Source organism: Oncorhynchus tshawytscha, linkage group LG31 (genome assembly GCF_018296145.1).
Source record: "Oncorhynchus tshawytscha isolate Ot180627B linkage group LG31, Otsh_v2.0, whole genome shotgun sequence".
Lineage (NCBI taxonomy): Eukaryota > Metazoa > Chordata > Actinopteri > Salmoniformes > Salmonidae > Oncorhynchus > Oncorhynchus tshawytscha.
This window is the reverse complement of record NC_056459.1, coordinates 7,516,990-7,537,998: the sequence shown is the minus strand read 5'-3', so window position 1 is coordinate 7,537,998 and position 21,009 is coordinate 7,516,990. Positions and strand designations below refer to the sequence as shown.

Sequence of the window (21,009 nt, the reverse complement as noted above, 5' to 3'; positions counted from 1 at the left end):
AACGGAGATGTCGTGCTGTGTGAGGCAAATGCAGGTCACACAGACTGGTTCTGATCAATGCCCCTACTTTTTTTTTTTTTTTTTTGTAAGTTATCTGTGCTCAACAGATGCATATTTGTATTTCCAGTCATGTGAAATCCATAGATTAGGGCCTAATAAATTCGTTTTTTATAAGTTAAGTAGCGAACATGCTCATTTACAGCAACGACCTGGGAAATAGTTACAGGGGAGAGGGGGGATGAATGAGCTAATTGTAAACGGGGGATAATTAGGTGGCCATGATGGTATGAGGACCAGATTGGTAATTTGGCCACCACACCAGGGTTAACACCCCTACAGTTGTGAGAAGTGCCATGGGACTACAGGGAGTCAGCACACCTGTTTTAAAGTCCCCGATCACTTTCCTGGGGCGTTGAGATATTTTTTTAGACCAGAGAAAAATAGTGCCTCCTACTGGCCCCCCAAACCCCTTTCAGCAGCATCTGGTCTCCCATCCAGGACCAACTCTGCTTAACTTCAGAGGCAAGCCAGCAGTAGGGTGCAGGGTGGTATGCTCTTGGGTGGTATTTCAATTGACTGGTTTCCTTATATGAACTTTAACTCAGTAAAATCTTTGAAATTATTGCATGTTGTGTTCATATTTTTGTTTAGTGTAGATCAAATAAATCGCACTTAGCAAATTAGCAATACATGTTTTGTTGACCAAATCTGACACTCTCATAAAGCAGGTTTCCATCCAAGTAAAGTACATGTTGAATAAAAAATGCTAAATGGAAACAGCAAAATTGTCGGTACACTTTTCAAATGTCGATAAAATACACTAGACAAGGTGGGATCTTTTTTGTGTTTTTTTTAAAATTAGTAATGCGAGAAATGGCATTGGAAGTTATTTTATGTGCAAATAATGATATAATAACCATCATATTGAATTAAACTTGGAGTCACAATGATAAGTTGTGTGGTCCTCCCACTACGACTCGGGAAAGCATGCCGTTTATTAGGCAACAGGTGAAATAAGTTATTTACATTAATATCTTTGTCATTGAGCAGACGCTCGTATCCAGAGCGACTTATGATGAACTTCACAGGGTGGCGAATGTGCACGGGGATAAACTTGATGCTCCCCTCCAATAAATATTGAGGGTCTTATTCTGGTGACATGATGATCGATGCTTGGCTAGCGTTTGACAAATTAAAAGACTCGCTCTTTTCCATAATAACCTTATCGTGTAGGTAGCCTACCCTTACTGTAGCTGCGAGTTGTTGGCTAACGTGCCAAGACCAGAGTGGGAACATTCACTATATATTGCAACATTTGTTGTGACAAAACGATCAGCAGAGTTTAAAATACTTATTTTTTTTAAATTCGGTACATGGGAATTTAACCTCAAAAGTCATTTTTATCTGCACTACGCCATCACGCACAGTCTTTTATCCGTAACAAGTCAACTTGATGGAGAAACATCTCTGGTGGGAGAATGCGCATATTTTTTTATTTATTTACAGTACTTGGATATTCACATAAATCTGTCGTCAATATGATGGAAACCTAGCTACAGACCTCCAAACAAAAAGTCTCCACTTTGTCTGCTTATCTCTGTATCTTGTGTGGACAGATTTTGACGGGAGTGGAGCCTCTCACTTAGCCTCTTCCTGTCATTGCTATTGTCGTTTTTTTAACCAAATGAACAGGTATGTGTATTGCTGAGCAACATACTGTTCACAGGGCCTTGTGCTGTAAACAGTGTATTACACAGCCACCCGTGTTTGGACTGTCTGACCGCCTATTGTGTGCACTTGAGCTATTAAGATGTGTGGCATTCTTATCACTTGTTATTCACATACACACTGTCGGAGCTGTAGCCAAGGAGTCATAAAATGGTGGTGTCTGCTCTCACTCTCGTGCCTACCCTCTCATGATGTTTTTTTTTTTAAATTCTCTCCCTCTTAATATCTTTCATCTCTAGTAGAGGTCGACCGATTTATAATTTTTCAACGCCTATACCGATTATTGGAGGACCATAAAAGCCGATACCGATTAATTGGCCGATTTAAAAAAAAAAAAAAAACATTTATTTATTTGTAATGATTACAACAATACTGAATGAACACTTATTTTAACTTAATATAATACATCAATAAAATCAATTTAGCCTCAAGTAAATAATGAAACATGTTCAATTTGTTTTAAATAATGCAAAAACAAAGTGTTGGAGATGAAAGTAAAAGTGCAATATGTTCCATGTAAAGTGTGTGCCATGTAAGAAAGCTAACGTTTCAGTTCCTTGCTCAGAACATGAGAACATATGAAAGCTGGTGGTTCCTTTTAACATGAGTCTTCAATATTCCAGGTAAGAAGTTTTAGGTTGTAGTTATTATAGGACTATTTCCCTCTATACCATTTGTATTTCATTAACCTTTGACTATTGGATGTTCTCATAGGCACTTTAGTATTGCCAGTGTAACAGTATAGCTTCCGTCCCTCTCCTCGCTCCTCCCTGGGCTATAACCAGCAACACAACGACAATTAGCGCTAACTAGCTAGCCATTTCACTTCGGTTACACGAGCCTCATCTCGGGAGTTGATAGGCTTGAAGTCATAAACAGTGCAATGCTTGATGCACAAAGAAGAGCTGCTGGCAAAATGCACGAAAGTGCTGTTTGAATGAATGTTTACGCGTCTGCTTCTGCCTACCACCGCTCAGTCAGATACTTGTATGCTCAGTCAGATTATATGCAACGCAGGACACGCTAGATAATATCTAGTAATATCATCAACCATGTGTAGTAACTAGTGATTATGATTGATTGTTTTTTATAAGCTAAGTTTTATGCTAGCTAGCAACTTACCTTGGCTTACTGCATTCGCGTAACTCCTTGTGGAGTGCAACGAGAGAGAGGCAGGTCGTTATTGCGTTTACTTGTTAAGGTTGCAAGATTGGATCCCCCGAGCTGACAAGGTGAAAATCTGTCGTTCTGCCCCTGAACAAGGCAGTTAACCCACTGTTCCTAGGCCGTCATTGAAAATAAGAATGTGTTCTTAACTGACTTTCCTAGTTTAAAAGATTAAATAAAGGTGTAAAAATAAATAAATAAAAATGCAAATCGGTGCCCAAAAACACAGATTTCCGATTGTTATGAAAACTTGAAATCGGCCCTAATTAACCGGCCATTCCGATTAATCGGTCGACCTCTAATCTCTAGTGTGATAAACCGATGATAATCGACAAGAGGTGTCTGTCTATAAGTTATGACGACAGCTGCCAAAAGAGTGCAGATTCACTTGCGTCAGCATATTCAACCGTGTGTCTGTCTGTCTGTCTCCCTCCATCCCTCCAGATGCAGACCATAAAGTGTGTGGTGGTGGGTGACGGTGCGGTGGGAAAGACTTGCCTGTTGATCTCCTACACCACCAACAAGTTCCCTTCTGAATACGTCCCCACGGTGAGTGGCACTGGAGTGTTGTCGAGAAAGGTCTCAAGTGGGACTTGGCGGGGTGTCTGGGTCTGTCAAGTGTCTAGGCTAGGGGATATGCAACAGGAGCCGCCGCACTTTGCGCCCTTCGTTCCAGACCATTTCTATCACATCTCTTATTCAACTCATCCATTTGAAACCACCATTGGATGAATTAGGTGTGTTTAGTGCTGGGCATGAGCAAAAGCCTCCACACACCATCTGTAATTCTTCGTGGCTGGAGTTACCAATCATTGGCTTGTGTAGAATCTCAAATATAGAATGGGTTTTGAGAGAAGGTATTTGTTTTCGAACTGAAAAGAGGAACCCCTTGAAGAGCCAAACTCGAATGGAAGTGGTTATGGACCAAAAAGCATGAGTCAGGCTACACACCGTTTCATACTATTTGACAAATAGGGATGTGAACAGACAACTCAGTCCAACTGAAATAAATCAATACAGTTGGTAGACCAGGGATGGGCAACTTTGATGGGGGTGGGGGCCACAAAAATGTGAACTCATCATGAGGGGCAGCATTTGATCACAGGTCTGCGTACACACAGCCATAACATTTTATAGCTAATTTCCTGCAACATAACACATTTTGCCTTAGGGTGGAGAGGAATATTTGCCGTTTTATAAATCTGAGTGGAACTGACTATCAAAATCAATGCCCCCCACCGGACGGTAATACAACCATGACTTTTATTTAACCTTTTTTTAACTAGGCTAGTCTGTTAAGAACAAATTCTTATTTACAATGACAGCCTACCAAAAGGCCTCCTGTGGGGATGGGGACTGGGATGAAAAATAATCATAAATAAAATTATAGGACAAAACACACATCACGACAAGAGACAACACAACACTACATAAAGAGAGACCGAAGACGACGACAACAGCATGGCAGCAACACATGACAACACAGCATGGTAGCAACACATGACAACACAGCATGGTAGCAACACATGACAACACAGCATGGTAGCAACACTTGGCAGCAGCACAACATGGTAGCAGCACAAAACATGGTACAAACATTATTGGGCACAGACAGCAGCACAAAGGGCAAGAAGGTAGAGACAACAATACATCACGTAAAGCAGCCACAACTGTCAGTAAGAGTGTCCATGAATGAGTCTTTGAATGAAGAGATTGAGAACTCGTTGCAGCTCGTTCCAGTTGCTAGCTGCAGCGAACTGAAGAGAGTAGTGACCCAGGAATGTGTGTGCTTTGGGGACCTTTCACAGAATGTGACTGGCCAAACGGGTGCTGTATCTGGAGGATGAGGGCTGCAGTAGATATCAGATAGGGGGGAGTGAGGCCTAAGAGAATTTTATAAATAAGCATCAACCAGTGGGTCTTGTGACAGATATACAGAGATGACCAGTTTACAGAGGAGTATAGAGTGAAATTATGTGTCGTATAAGGAGTATTGGTGGCAAATCTGATGACCAAATGGTAAAGAACATCTAGCCACTCGAACACCCTTACCTGCCAATATATTTATTGCGTCTCCGAAATCTAGCATGGGTAGGAGGGTCATATGAATCAGGGTTAGTTTGGCAGCTGGGGTGAAAGAGGAGCGATTACGATAGAGGAAACCAAGTCTAGATTTAACCTTAGCCTGCAGCTTTGATATGTGCTGAGATACGGACAGTGTACCATCTAGCCATACTCCCAAGTACTTGTATGAGGTGACTACCTCAAGCTCGAACCCCTCAGAGGTAGTAATCACACCTGGGGGGAGAGGGGCATTCTTCTTACCAAACCACATGACCTTTGTTTTGGAGGTGTTCAGAACAAGGTTAAGGGCAGAGAAAGCTTGTTGGACACTAAGAAAGCTTTGTTGTAGAGCATTTAACACAAGATCCGGGCAGGGGCCAATCCAGGGGAGTATAAGACATCTGCATATACTCCCCCAATCCAGGGGAGTATTAATCATCTGCATATAAGTGGATGAGAAATGGATGGTAACATGTTTAGGTAGTTTAGCGGCCAGCTAACTTAGCAATCTAAAAATGTTTAGCTGACATTGGCTAATTAACTGACATAACAGGAGAAAAACTGCTGATGCACAACCACATTTAGAAATTGCACCTTGTGTAATCTTCCAAGTTGAGACCCTGAGGTAGCATTGGGACTCAGCACAGCAATGGGGTGCTGCAGATGGTGTGTGATGAGTAGCTGTTTCTATCAGTCCCGTCTCTGGCAGTAATCAGCACTGTGCTGTACCAGAGACTGACAGGGAGAGTGTGTCGACTCAGCCCTCTCTGTCCTCTGCCCAGTCAGGCTCAACTGGGTGTGTTCATGTTGTTGGCCCATAAAAACAGACCCAACTTTCTCCATGACGTTTCTCTGTCTGTCTGTGCAGTTCAACAGTGCACTCTTCTCATAAGAATCACGTGGCAATTTAAGATTTTTGATTCTAAGCAGATTACTCTCAAAATCCTCAGAAACAATGCTACTGGTTGATTTGGTAGGTATTGAAATAGTCTTACACGTCATGTACAGAAGTAGGCTGAGAACCTACAACAGCCTAATGTATTCTTATATTAGATGTATGTAGTGCATTCTTATAACATTTCATTTATTGGTGAATACAGTCCTTGTACTACTGCATTTGGGAGTTGAAACATCTGAATATTGGTGTAGTGTGTACAGTCACAATTGTAGAGGCAGGTTTTTTATTTTTTTTACCCACCATTCTCTGTGGCATTAGGCCTAGCTCTGTCCAAACACATTATTGTCATGACGGTCAGAGATGTGTTTTTTTGACTTTGCTTGGTTGCTCTTCAATGTGTTCGGTCTGCCGTGCCTCGCCTTTCCGCTACGTGCCCCAACGCCTCACTCTTTTTATGTCTGAACTTGAACTGCCCTAAGAAGCCCTGCCTCCCATGGTTTCTCAACCCAATAGAGGCAGACTGTTCTCCCTCTGGATCAGATAACCGATTAGCTGGCCATGGGTGTGTACAAGACTGAAGTGCATGGTTGCATCTTAATAGTTGAAAGTGTCTACCTCGCCTCCTCGCGTTCATCTTTCTGCACTGATGTGTAAACACGTATGAGAGATGAAAGAAATAGGCCTATGATAGGCAGACTACCTCCTGGGAAATTGCTATCACCTCTCCAGTTCTTTCATATTCAGACGGTGATCAGTAGTGTTGGAAATGATTGAATGGTGACAATAAGCTTTGAAATCAGCATATTTTGCTTTATGATTTGAATATTATTACAAACAAAATACTAGGGTTGTGAATTGATGTTAGCTTCAGCTGTAAACTAGCAAGGACAGTTAGCCTACAAAGCTGGAAGCTATCGGTAGCCTCTTGCATTGTAAAGTGTTCTAGCCTGAAATGGACATTGTTTTGCGAACAGTAATTAACAGTTGCAACATTTCTACATGCTGTGTTGCATTATTCAAGTGTGTTAACTTCTGTACAGCATGTTAGCGCTTCTGTACAGCGCTAAAAGGGGAAATCGACTGTGTTGATAGATGGGCTTGATCGTCTCTCAATCAGTAGACGACGTGAGACACATTTTGATAGTGATAGAAGGCCCGAAAGTAACACCTTCTAGTACCAAGCTTTTTTTCATGTTCTAGTATTGAAAAGTTCCATGCAACTCTAGTATTCAATAATATTCAGTGCAGTTAAAGGAAAGGTGACAAGGAGAGGAAGACATTTTAGACCATTGAGATGCACCCCAACTCTAGCAAGCATCTCAATAGTCTGAAATGGCTTCCTCTCCTTGTCGTCCAGGTGAGAGCCCTTAAAAGAAAAATGGCAGTTGACTCAAACTAAAGTGTAAGAATGGACTAGGATGAGGCCTGAGATGAAACAGGTAGTGGACAGCAAGGGAAGAAGGTAAATTGGTGGTTTAGTGACTGCACAAGGCTGGAATGTTGTCTGGAATCTCCCACCCAAATTGAAGAAATGTCCCTCATGTTCCACATTACAAAGACAAACATGTCCACTAAAGTAATAGAAGTTAACACTGTTACTCATTTCCAGGTGACAGCGATAAGACTCCTTTTTAAATAGAATACCGAGTGTTTAACACTAATCAACATTTTCCAAAGCAACGTTAAAAACTGGATACACCATTTTTAGTCACTTGTTCGCACTCCACCGAAGTAACATTTTTATTTATTTTATTTAAGGCAAGTCAGTTAAACCTGTCTAGGACTGGGGTTCCGCTAGCGCCAAATACAAATCAACAGAAATCTCATAAATCAAATTTCTCAAACATACAAGTATTAAACACCATTTTAAAGATAACATTCTCGTTAATCCAGCCACAGTGTCTGATTTTAAAAAATGCTTTACATTGAAAGCTCCACAAATTATTGTGTTTGGTCACCACCAACTCACAGAAAAACACAGCCATTTTTCCAGCCAAAGAGAGGAGTCACAAAAAGCACAAATAGAGATAAAATTAATCACTAACCTTTGATCTTCATCAGATGACACTCATAGGACTTCATGTTACACAATACATATCCGCCATGTTGTGTAGTCAACATCATTCATAAATAGCATGATAAATATTCACTTACCTTTGATCTTCATCAGAATGCACTCCCAGGAATCACAGTTCCACAATAAATGCTTGTTTTGTTCAATAATGTCCATCATTTATGTCCAATAGCTTCTTTTGTTAGGGCGTTTTGGTAAACAAATCCAAAAGTGCGATCTGGTCCAGTTGAACGAAAAGTTCAAAAAGTTATATTACAGGTCGAAGAAACTTGTCAAACTAAGTATAGAATCAATCTTTAGGATGTTTTTATCATAAATGTTCAATAATGTTCCAACCAGAGAATTCCATTGTCTGTAGAAAAGCAATGGAACAAGAGCTACCTCTCATGTGAAATAGTCTGAATAGTCCTATCCGGCCCCCCTTCACATGAGAAGCCTGAAACATAGTTCTAAAGACGGTTGACATCTAGTGGAAGCCTTAGGAAGTGCAAAATCACCCATATCCCACTGTGTATTCGATAGGGTTGAGTTCAAAAACTACAAACCTCAGATTTCCCACTTCCTGTTTGGATTTTTTCTCAGGTTTTTGCCTGCCATATGAGTTCTGTTATACTCACAGACATCATTCAAACATTTTTAGAAACTTCAGAGTGTTTTCTATCCAATAGCAATAATAATATGCGTATATTAGCATCTGGGACAGGGTAGGAGGCAGTTCACTCTGGGCACGCTTTTCATCCAAAAGTGAAAATGCTGCCCCCTTTCCTAAAGAAGTTAATAACACATTTTTATTTACAATGACAGCCTACACCGGCCAAACCCGGACGACGCCGGTCCAATTGTGCGCCACCCAATTACAGCCGGTTGTGATACAGCCTGGGTGTCTGTAGGGACGGGTGTCTGTAGGGATGACTCTAGCACTGAGATTCAGTGCCTTAGACCGCCGCATCACTCGGGAGCCCCAATGGTAGTAATGGTAGGAGAAACACTGGTTGGGCTAAAGAGAGTGTGTTTGGAGCACAGGATTAGAATTGTCCTTAAGTTTGCTGACCTAAAGATAAGCTTGGAAATTATACTGCCCATGAACCTGCCCTATGGGAGTCAACCAGCATTGTGCGACGGAGACGAAACATGAGAAATGGCGATGCCATTCAGCAGCATTTGGGACAAGGCATAGTGGTTTCTTCAGCACATATAAATGAGCTGAGTCAGACTGTTTCTCATTCTTACTGAACAGTCGGTTGTTTCATTGCCTCTAGTGGGAGGCACCTTAAAGAGGAACAAGAACACTGTGAAACATTCGGTCTCTGACCTAAACGATACCCTACGTACACAACACAAGAACTTGTGTCAAGTTATGAATGGCGGGGCGCCACACGTCTATGTAGTGTCCCTATGCAATACGTAGCTAATTGTAGGTCTTCCACATGTTTTAAATCAAGGCTTACTTAGTTGACAACATGGATCCCTTTGACCAACTACCACTCTGGGTCATAGACTGTTCTGTGGAGGGAACCAAAAAAAATAGGGATTTCCATGTGTTCAGTATGATGGAATATTGGCCTAGGTTATGAAACGGAACCACAGCATGACCCATATTCCTGTATCCACACGTGCACCAGGTATGATGTAGGCCAACTGTAAACTCGCTCTGTGGAAAGACTCCAAAAGAGTCCAGTTCATTTCAAGGGTTCTAAAACCATGATTTGGCCAACAGTAATAGCCTATGCATTATTTTGATTCCTGCTATGAAAGTATCTTCCTTTCCCTGTTTCACTGTCGGGTGCTGACTCTTATTCCCTCTCCCCACTGTGCTCACGGAGGAGAGAGCGTCGCATTCTGAGAAGCACAAGCATATGAAAGTTGCTTTAAAAAAATGCTATTGCGGGGAAAATAGTTTTCAAAGCAACTATTGTTGTTCTAGTTCCATAGAGGAGAGTCACAGATATCTGAGAGTATATCATGTATTTCTCACCCCTTAATATTGGGTTCATGGCACCACTTTACAACCGGAGTAGACTATAGTTCATTTTGATTTGGAATGAATAGGCTAGCCTAGCGCTGTAAAGTTTTTGTAGGACATTAGCCTACATTTACTGATAGCCATGTAGGCTAATTGATTCATCTATCTAGCAACAAAATCATATTTAGCGTTGGCAATCTAGCGAAGAGTGTCCACTTCCTCAGGTGGTGAATAATATAGGCCAATGTGCACAAAGATGCCGGCAAATTCTCTGAATAGCCCACAATAAATCTGATAATTCTGGATCCAATTTTGCCAGGTTGCACATCAAAATATCAGTGATGCATTTCCTGGGTATGTTGGATGAAACAGCTTGAATCATAGGCTACCCTCTCAGTTGTCTTACTTGGCACCGGAAAACAATTGTTTAGAGCCCTGCTTGCTAATGTTAAGTATATGTCCCTTCAATTTTTTAAAGGTATGTATGTGTGTATATATATATATATATATATGTGTGTGTATGTATTTGTTGTTATCGAGCAAAATAGTTCCCGATATCAATTTTTGGCCATATCGCGCAGCTCTACTGTATAGTACAAGACTTTCTGTTGCAGAGATCATCAACTAGATTCATCCGCTGGCCATTTCTTACATTTTTATTTATTTATGTATTTTTTTTCTTGAGCGGATGATCAGGGGGCCGGCGGAACATAATTACTGCAAAGTGAACGCAAGAATCCCAAAACATAATCATTTCAAACTTTGCTTACACTATATTATATATACACAAATGTATCTCTCTATAATGTGTGGATGACATGGAGCAGAATGATAATTAGAATGACATGGAGCAGATTTTCTGGTTTCTTATTCTTATGTCCAACAATAAAAAATAAAATTGCCCCGAAAACTTGGGGGGACAAATGAAATCATGGCCCATGGCCGCCAGTTGGGGAACCCTGTTCTACTGTATAGTACAAGACTTTCCAGAGGTTTGGAACGAGGCAACCAGTCACTCACTCATCTGATATCTAATAGGGAATGAGGACACTTAACACTGACAACAGTATAGGAACATCAAAATATTGAGTAACTTTTGGCTTTTGACTTTTAAGCACTGCCTCCATGTTCATCAGACAGTTCCATGGTTGCCATGGAAGGTAGCCTAGGCAGAGAGTTCTGTAAATATTGATTGAGTTTGTAAATTCATGCTGGCCATTTACTCCCGATCTCAGCACACACTCGTCTGAGGGTTGTTAGAAAATTCACTCTGGCTATCTACTCAAATTTCAGAGCACTCTCATCAGGGTGTGCCAGAGCATAGAATAACTGAGGAATTTCCGAACGTGCAACAGCTATTGAATATGACCGGTGTCAGTAAACATCTGCAAAAAAACGTAAATCAATTCTTGCCAGCAGCATAGTTAGTCACCAATGCTCCAGATCAAGTATTCCCAAACTGGGGTATGCGTACCCCCAGAGGTATGCACAATGCTGTCGGGGGTACACCAAATAAAAATGTGATTCACATTTTAAAAAATGTTTTATAATTTTTGTATAAAAAAATAAACACATTTTCAAACAGTACATTTATATTTTCCAACGGGGCTATACATTTGGGTGATGTTTTTCTCCCCTGAGTAGCCTCATTTCACTGCCAAAAATAAAATGAAACCATCTAGTGTTAAGCGAAATAGCAACACAATGTCAAATACAGGTAGCCTAGTTAAATAATTAACATCCAAACACATTGACCGTTACTCTCTCGCGGGAAACTTTCACTCTTGCGCAGACACTTAGAAATGAACCATGACCATTTTGAAAAATAAGCCAGGAGTTTTTTGAGCGAGAAGTAAGACATGTATAAAAGTGTAACAGTATAGCTTCTGTCTCTCTCCTTGCCCCTACCTTTGCTTGAACCAGGGACCCTCTGCACACATCGACAACAGCCACCCTCGAAGCATCGTTACCCATCGCTCCACAAAGCCGCGGCCCTTGCAGAGCAAGGGGAACCACTACTTCAAGGCCTCAGAGCGAGTGACGTCACCGGTTGAAATGCTATTAGCGCGCTCCCCGCCAACTAGCTAGCCATTTCACATCGGTTACAAAAGCAACCGATACCATTAATAAGAAGGGGCTAGAAGCGTCTTATATGGTGAGCTACCGAGTGGCTAGGACAGGCAAGCCCCATACTATTGTGGAGGACTTAATTCTTCCTGCTGCTGCGGATATGGCTGGGGGAAAGGCCAAAAAAACGATACAGACAATGCCTTCATCAAACAACACTGTTTCACGGCACATCGGTGACAGCGCAGGAGATGTTTTGAAACAATTACTGCTTCGCATACAAGCCAGTGAATTATATGCGTTACAGCTGGATGAGTCAACAGACGTGGCGGGCCTGGCACAGCTCGTGGTATATGTCCGTTATGCTTATGGGGGGTCAATTAAGGAAGACCTCCTCTTCTGCAAACCAGTTGAAACCAGGATATCATGAGAGGATATTTTTAAAGTACTGGACAGCTTTGTGGCATCAAATGGACTTTGGTGGTCAAGATGTGTTGGTATCTGTACTGATGGTGCAAAAGCCATGACAGGGAGACATAGTGTGTGGACCGGCGCCGACAGAGATGGCCGCCTCGCTTCGCGTTCCTAGGAAACTATGCAGTTTTTTGTTTTTTTGCGTGTTATTTCTTACACTAGTACCCCAGGTCATCTTAGGTTTCATTACATACAGCCGAGAAGAACTACTGAATATAAGATCAGCGTCAACTCACCATCAGTACGACCAAGAATATGTTTTTCGCGATGCGGATCCTGTGTTCTGCCTTACAACCAGTGTAACGGAGTGGATTACATGCAGCGACCCGAAAAAACGACTCAGAAAAAGAGGGAAACGAAGCGGTCTTCTGGTCAGACTCCGGAGACGGGCACATCGTGCACCACTCCCTAGCATTCTTCTCGCCAATGTCCAGTCTCTTGACAACAAGGTTGATGAAATCCGAGCAAGGGTAGCATTCCAGAGGGACATCAGAGACTGCAACGTTCTCTGCTTCACGGAAACATGGCTAACCGGAGAGACGCAATCCGAAGCGGTGCAGCCAGCGGGTTTCTCCACGCATCGCGCCGACAGAAACGAACATCTTTCTGGTAAGAAGAGGGGCGGGGGCGTATGCCTTATGACTAACGTGACATGGTGTGATGACAGAAACATACAGGAACTCAAATCCTTCTGTTCACCTGATTTAGAATTCCTCACAATCAAATGTAGACCGCATTATCTACCAAGAGAATTCTCTTCGATTATAATCACAGCCGTATATATCCCCCCCCAAGCAGACACATCGATGGCTCTGAACGAACTTTATTTAACTCTCTGCAAACTAGAAACGATTTATCCGGATGCTGCATTCATTGTAGCTGGGGATTTTAACAAGGCTAATCTGAAAACAAGACTCCCTAAATTTTATCAGCATATCGATTGCGCAACCAGGGGTGGAAAGACCCTGGATCATTGTTACTCTAACTTCCGCGACGCATATAAGGCCCTGCCCCGCCCCCTTTCGGAAAAGCTGACCACGACTCCATTTTGTTGATCCCTGCCTACAGACAGAAACTAAAACAAGAGGCTCCCACGCTGAGGTCTGTCCAACGCTGGTCCGACCAAGCTGACTCCACACTCCAAGACTGCTTCCATCACGTGGACTGGGAGATGTTTCGTATTGCGTCAGACAACAACATTGACGAATACGCTGATTCGGTGTGCGAGTTCATTAGAACGTGCGTTGAAGATGTCGTTCCCATAGCAACGATTAAAACATTCCCTAACCAGAAACCTTGGATTGATGGCAGCATTCGTGTGAAACTGAAGGCACGAACCACTGCTTTTAATCAGGGCAAGGTGTCTGGCAACATGGCTGAATACAAACAGTGCAGCTATTCCCTCCGCAAGGCTATCAAACAAGCTAAGTGCCAGTACAGAGACAAAGTAGAATCTCAATTCAACGGCTCAGACACAAGAGGCATGTGGCAGGGTCTACAGTCAATCACGGACTACAGGAAGAAACCCAGCCCAGTCACGGACCAGGATGTCTTGCTCCCAGGCAGACTAAATAACTTTTTTGCCCGCTTTGAGGACAATACAGTGCCACTGACACGGCCTGCAACGAAAACATGCGGTCTCTCCTTCACTGCAGCCGAAGTGAGTAAGACATTTAAACGTGTTAACCCTCGCAAGGCTGCAGGCCCAGACGGCATCCCCAGCCGCGCCCTCAGAGCATGCGCAGACCAGCTGGCCGGTGTGTTTACGGACATATTCAATCAATCCCTATACCAGTCTGCTGTTCCCACATGCTTCAAGAGGGCCACCATTGTTCCTGTTCCCAAGAAAGCTAAGGTAACTGAGCTAAACGACTACCGCCCGTAGCACTCACATCCGTCATCATGAAGTGCTTTGAGAGACTAGTCAAGGACCATATCACCTCCACCCTACCTGGCACCCTAGACCCACTCCAATTTGCTTACCGCCCAAATAGGTCCACAGACGATGCAATCTCAACCACACTGCACACTGCCCTAACCCATCTGGACAAGAGGAATACCTATGTGAGAATGCTGTTCATCGACTACAGCTCGGCATTCAACACCATAGTACCCTCCAAGCTCGTCATCAAGCTCGAGACCCTGGGTCTCGACCCCGCCCTGTGCAACTGGGTTCTGGACTTCCTGACAGGCCGCCCCAGGTGGTGAGGGTAGGCAACAACATCTCCTCCCCGCTGATCCTCAACACTGGGGCCCCACAAGGGTGCGTTCTGAGCCCTCTCCTGTACTCCCTGTTCACCCACGACTGCGTGGCCATGCACGCCTCCAACTCAATCATCAAGTTTGCGGACGACACAACAGTGGTAGGCTTGATTACCAACAACGACGAGACGGCCTACAGGGAGGAGGTGAGGGCCCTCGGAGTGTGGTGTCAGGAAAATAACCTCACACTCAACGTCAACAAAACTAAGGAGATGATTGTGGACTTCAGGAAACAGCAGAGGGAACACCCCCCATCCACATCGATGGAACAGTAGTGGAGAGGGTAGCAAGTTTTAAGTTCCTCGGCATACACATCACAGACAAACTGAATTGGTCCACTCACACAGACAGCATCGTGAGGAAGGCGCAGCAGCGCCTCTTCAACCTCAGGAGGCTGAAGAAATTCGGCTTGTCACCAAAAGCACTCACAAACTTCTACAGATGCACAATCGAGAGCATCCTGGCGGGCTGTATCACCGCCTGGTATGGCAACTGCACCGCCCTCAACCGTAAGGCTCTCCAGAGGGTAGTGAGGTCTGCACAACGCATCACCGGGGGCAAACTACCTGCCCTCCAGGACACCTACACCACCCGATGCTACAGGAAGGCCATAAAGATCATCAAGGACATCAACCACCCGAGCCACTGCCTGTTCACCCCGCTGTCATCCAGAAGGCGAGGTCAGTACAGGTGCATCAAAGCTGGGACCGAGAGACTGAAAAACAGCTTCTATCTCAAGGCCATCAGACTGTTAAACAGCCACCACTAACATTGAGTGGCTACTGCCAACACACTGTCAATGACACTGACTCTACTCCAGCCACTTTAATAATGGGAATTGATGGGAAATGATGTAAATATATCACTAGCCACTTTAAACAATGCTACCTTATATAATGTTACTTACCCTACATTATTCATCTCATATGCATACGTAGATACTGTACTCTATATCATCGACTGCATCCTTATGTAATACATGTATCACTAGCCACTTTAACTATGCCACTTGGTTTACATACTCATCTCATGTATATACTGTACTCGATATCATCTACTGTATCTTGCCTATGCTGCTCTGTACCATCACTCATTCATATATCCTTATGTACATATTCTTTATCCCCTTACACTGTGTATAAGACAGTAGTTTTTTTGGAATTGTTAGCTAGATTACTTGTTCGTTATTACTGCATTGTCGGAACTAGAAGCACAAGCATTTCGCTACACTCGCATTAACATCTGCTAACCATGTGTATGTGACAAATAAAATTTGATTTGATTTAGTGGAGTGGTAACACGCGTGTAAGCAGTTGCTCCCAATGCCACTTGGGTATACTGCAGCATCCACCGAGAGGTTCTTGCTGCCAAGGGACTGCCTGACAGCTTGAAAGACGTTTTGAACTTGGTTAAAGCAAGGCCCCTGAACTCTCGTGTATTTTCTGAATTATACAATGATACGGGCAGCTACCATGTAACGCTTTTACAACATACAGAAGTGCACTGGTTATCAAAGTATTGACACGTTCTTCTAACTGAGAGAGGAGCTTAAAGATTTCTTTACTAACCATCATTTTCACTTGTCTGACCACTTGCATGATGACGAGTTTCTCACACGACTGGTCTATCTGGGTGATGTTTTTTCTCGCCTGAATGATCTGATTCTACGATTACAGGGACTCTCCTCAACTATATTCAATGTGCGGGACAAAATTGAGGCTATGATTAAGAAGTTGGAGCTCTTTTCTGTCTGGATTAACAAGGACAACACACAGGTCTTTCCATCATTGTATTTTTTTTGTGTGCAAATGAATTCCAGCTTACGGGCAATATCAAATGTGATATAGCGAAGCACCTGAGTGAGCTGGGTGTGTAATTACGCAGGTACTTTCCCAAAACGGACGACACAAACAACTGGATTCGTTATCCCTTTCATGCCCTGCCTCCAGTCCACTTTTTAATTTAAAAAAAATGTTACCTTTATTTTACTAGGCAAGTCTGTTAAGAACAAATTCTTATTTTCAATGACGGCCTAGGAACAGCCTGTTCAGGGGCAGAACGACAGATTTGTACCTTGTCAGCTCGGGGATTTGAACTTGCAACCTTTCGGTTACTAGCCCAACGCTCTAACCACTAGGCTACCCTGCCGCCCACTTACTGATATCTGAACAAGAGAGCCTCATCAAAATTGCAACAAGTGATTCTGCGGCATTTTTATTTAATCAGAAGCCACTGCCAGATTTCTGGATACGGCTGCGCTCAAAGTTTCTTGCCTTATTTTTGCCTTCTTGCCTTATTTAAGACTGAGACTATCTGCAATACAACCCAACATTGCAGAGTTAAGTGCATCCTTTCAAGCACACCCTTCTCATTAACCTGTGGTGGGTTATTCACAATTAATGATGAACAAATAAATAAGGTTTTATATGTAAGATGGCTAAATAAAGAGCAAAATGATTGATTATTGTTATTTGTGCCCTGGTCCTATAAGAGCTCTTTGTCACAACCCGGCTCGTGGGAAGTGACAAACTCACACTCATTCTTATGTTTAATAAATGTATCATATAGTGTGTGTGTGTGTGTGTGTGTGTGTGTGTGGATGGCAAAAAACAACATTTGAGAGTGCGCTGACCCTGGTGCTAGAAGGGGTACGCAGCTGGAGGTTGAATGTTTGAAGGGGTACGGGACTATAAGAAGTTTGGGAACCACTGTTCTAGATAACATGAAAACAGCCTAACCAGCTCTGCTAGGGCGAGTAAAATTGCCAGAGTGAGGTGTTCTCTTATTTGTGTCTGGAAGTAGCTAGCAAGCTAGCCACCTTTAGCCTGTTAGCTTGGGTGCTTGACTGCCTTTGGACGCTCTGGCCGAGGACCACAGTGTGCGCTCTGAACGCTCCGAGAGTGAAACGCTTAGAATTTGCGAATGGACAATTTGATGCCCAAAGTGCACGGTGGCACTCCAGAGTGAATTTACAAACACACCCATTGTATAGGTTTTGTTATAAAAAAAATATCCATGTTTTGTTACATTAAAAATATATATTTTGAGGGTTTTGATTGCTCTGTTTTTTTTTCACCGACATCTGGTTGTCATGACTCACAAAGTTGCAGGTCTGAGATTAAAAGTCTACTTGTTTGGCTTGACAGCTTGTTATCTGGCTATTTGGATTTAAATCTGCTGCGAATGACAACTGTATGTGATGGCAGTGAAGGCTAAGGGTCTGTTTCCTAACCACTCTCGACATGTGGTTGTTTTTGAGTGCTTTTTCGGCAGCCATGGCATCATGCAGGTGGGTGCCACATTTTCATCAATGGAGGACCAATACCTGCTGGGGAGCAGCTTCTGTGGCGGAACTGAACGCCAGAAACAGATGTGGTGTCCTGATGAAGAGCTCCTGGCCTGTTTGTCAGACTGCATTTGTTTCTCCCTGGCTGTATCATCAATGCCCCCACCACTCAAGCTATACTGCCTTTCCAGCCCACTGCCTCAACTCCCTTCCCATCACCTGGAACCTTCTACTAGGGACTATTCAATCTCCGTCAGACTTTTCATTCACTTTTTTGGGGGGGCTACATTGGAAATTTCTCTTTTTTTGTTGTTGTGTGAATTTAAAAAATATAAAAAATTAAGTAACTGTCAAATAAAATCAATCAAAACTCAACATTTTACATTGAAATCCCTAATTATTTATTCTATTTCTCTCCTATCTGCCTCTTTCTCAGGTGTTTGATAACTATGCGGTGACCGTGATGATCGGAGGGGAGCCCTACACTCTGGGGCTGTTCGATACAGCAGGTAAAACAAAATGGCCGCTCCCCACTACATGAGCTCTTCTTAACTACAGTGTCTTTAGCATCGACTTGCAATACCTTCTTCTCACTCACCACGGTCTGCCTGTATTACTTTCACATGGTGCTTACATTGGGATTATGGATTGTGTTTTCTCTCCAGCCATCTAAGCGTTTGAACATTGCATGGGTAACTCACCTTGTGCACTGGTCTATGTAGTGATAGGATTTACCATGGTGTCTAAACGTGTTTTTGTGTTTGTGAGTTAGTCTACTAGTGTGTTAGTCCACTGAGCTCAATTATTCGCAAGATAATGTAGAGCCCATTGTGTAGTTGTCTTATTTAGGCTTGTTCTTGCATATGAAAGGTAGCCTTGATGAACACTCCTCAAATGTTTGCTGTCTCTCTCTGTCGCCCTCCCCAGGTCAGGAGGACTATGACAGACTGCGACCACTCAGCTACCCCCAGACAGACGTCTTCCTTGTGTGTTTCTCTGTCGTATCGCCTTCCTCCTTTGAGAACGTCCGCGAGAAGGTGTGTGTGTGTGTGTGGAATATAACTTTAGTGTCCATTGGCTGGAACGTATGAGTCATCTGCCTTTCACAACACCCCCAGATACACACACACACACACACACACACACGTGGGACTAGCCTGTTTTCTAGCCCATGTCTTTACACCTGTGATTCTCTATAAACATAACATTATGTTCCTCTTCGGTTTGTGTGTTTCGTGAGTTGAGGTTAGTGTTCTTTCTCTCTCCATTACTCACACCTGCATAAAATTATTTACAACATGAAACCCTCCCATACTCTATGGACATAATATAATGCAGGATCAGAACCTAATATGCCCCCCCCCCCCTTCCTCTCCCACAGTGGGTCCCAGAGATCTCCCACCATTGTCCGCGTACACCCTTCCTGCTGGTGGGAACCCAGATGGACCTGAGGGACGACAGCAACACAGTGGAGAAGCTGGCTAAGAACAAGCAGCGGCCCCTGGCCCCCGAGAGCGGAGACAAGCTGGCCCGGGACCTCCGGGCCGTCAAATATGTGGAGTGCTCCGCCCTCACCCAGGTGCGTGTTTGTGTGTGTGAGAGACACAATCTCTATCTCCTAAGTCTGGCCCTCATTCAGGGAAACAGGAAATGGTGGGTGTAAGTGGCTTGTGTGGTTTCTGAAAAATAACTTCCTCTAACTTCCTCTCACTCTGTTCTCCTTCGTGTTGTTGGATGTCATACTTACTCACTTCAAACTACTACCGGATGATGGCTACTGTTGACAGCATTTCATAGTGCCATCTTGTGCAACTGTGGCCATTGTGAAACTAGGCTAGTGGGTCAATAAGTAAATTGACTAACTTATTCCTCTCTTTTTCTCTCTTTTTTTTCTCTCTCGCAGCGAGGTCTGAAGAACGTGTTTGATGAGGCCATCCTGGCGGCGCTGGAGCCGCCAGAGACCAAGCCCAAGAAACGCTGTGCACTCTTATAAAACATTTTTAAATGGGGCTAAAGAGCCAGGGGAAAGACCGAATTTAAAAGGCGGACACGGGAACAGACAGGGAGGGGTGTAACGCTGGGAGGGGTGAAGAGGGAGGGAGCAAGAGAGGACAAGTGAGACATTCGTTTAACAGTGCCTTCAGCGATAGAGGTGGGGAGGGGCAATGTTGGGTAACACAGACAGAAATAAATCACAATGTGTAATAGAATGTAACAAGCTGATCAATTCTCTTCCTAACCAGTATAGTCCTTCTTAAAAGGAGACCGACTGAGCAATATAGGGAAAGAGACAAGGTTTTGAAACCTCTATTGCCTTATAGTTACAGGACAAATGAAATGGGTTTGACAAAAAGAGGTAGAGACGGTGTGGAGTTTATTTTGTGTTTGATGATACTAAAAACTGACTGGAAAATTTTGCTTAAGACGCGCAACCTTGACGTTCACACGCACCTGCTTTACTCCCTTCAACCCAAAACGGCTTCTCTCTTTCAAACTGCCCGCCATAGTTTAGAAAATGCTGCGTCTTCAAACATGAACTATTCTGCTTGACTCGCTATCTGCCGTCACCGCTCCAATGGGAACTACAAGCGCTTCTTACTTCCTCTTGGTTTTCACTGCTCCCTAAAGGCAATAACATGAACTGAATTCCCGCTCGCTTTTTTTGTTGCCATTTATTGTTTTAGAGATGATGGTGTATTATTGATGATAATAAGAGTATTATATATTTTTTGGCTCTTTATTTCTGGGGTACCCCTAGTGGTTAGTGGTTTGGACTCTTGTTGTTTTTTTTTTTTATATATATTTTTATTATTAATTTGATGGTTGTGTGCCAATGTGTTGAGTGTCACTGGTTTCATTTGACATAACAATCATAATATGCCTCTAATGACTACGTAGCTGGATGTGATGTCAGTAGTAATAACAGAAAAAAGCAATAATGGTTATGAGTAACAATAATAGCTCTCAGTTGAGGAAGCATCCTCATCTGGTTGTTTGAAATAAATAAAAATACTTGAACTTGAAAA

At 43.1% G+C, this 21,009-nt stretch overlaps 1 protein-coding gene across 1 annotated transcript in view; it reads left to right on the top strand.

Annotated features, from left to right (window-relative positions):
• Positions 1 to 21,009, top strand: part of LOC112229837 (cell division control protein 42 homolog) — a 24,654-nt gene extending 3,645 nt beyond the window's left edge. The window contains exons 2-6 of the mRNA XM_024395917.2: positions 3,340 to 3,444; positions 18,420 to 18,492; positions 18,911 to 19,020; positions 19,365 to 19,562; positions 19,887 to 21,009. Of these exons, the coding sequence (XP_024251685.1) occupies positions 3,340 to 3,444; positions 18,420 to 18,492; positions 18,911 to 19,020; positions 19,365 to 19,562; positions 19,887 to 19,976 (576 nt within the window). The 3' untranslated portion in view covers positions 19,977 to 21,009. The remainder of the gene's footprint in view (positions 1 to 3,339; positions 3,445 to 18,419; positions 18,493 to 18,910; positions 19,021 to 19,364; positions 19,563 to 19,886) is intronic.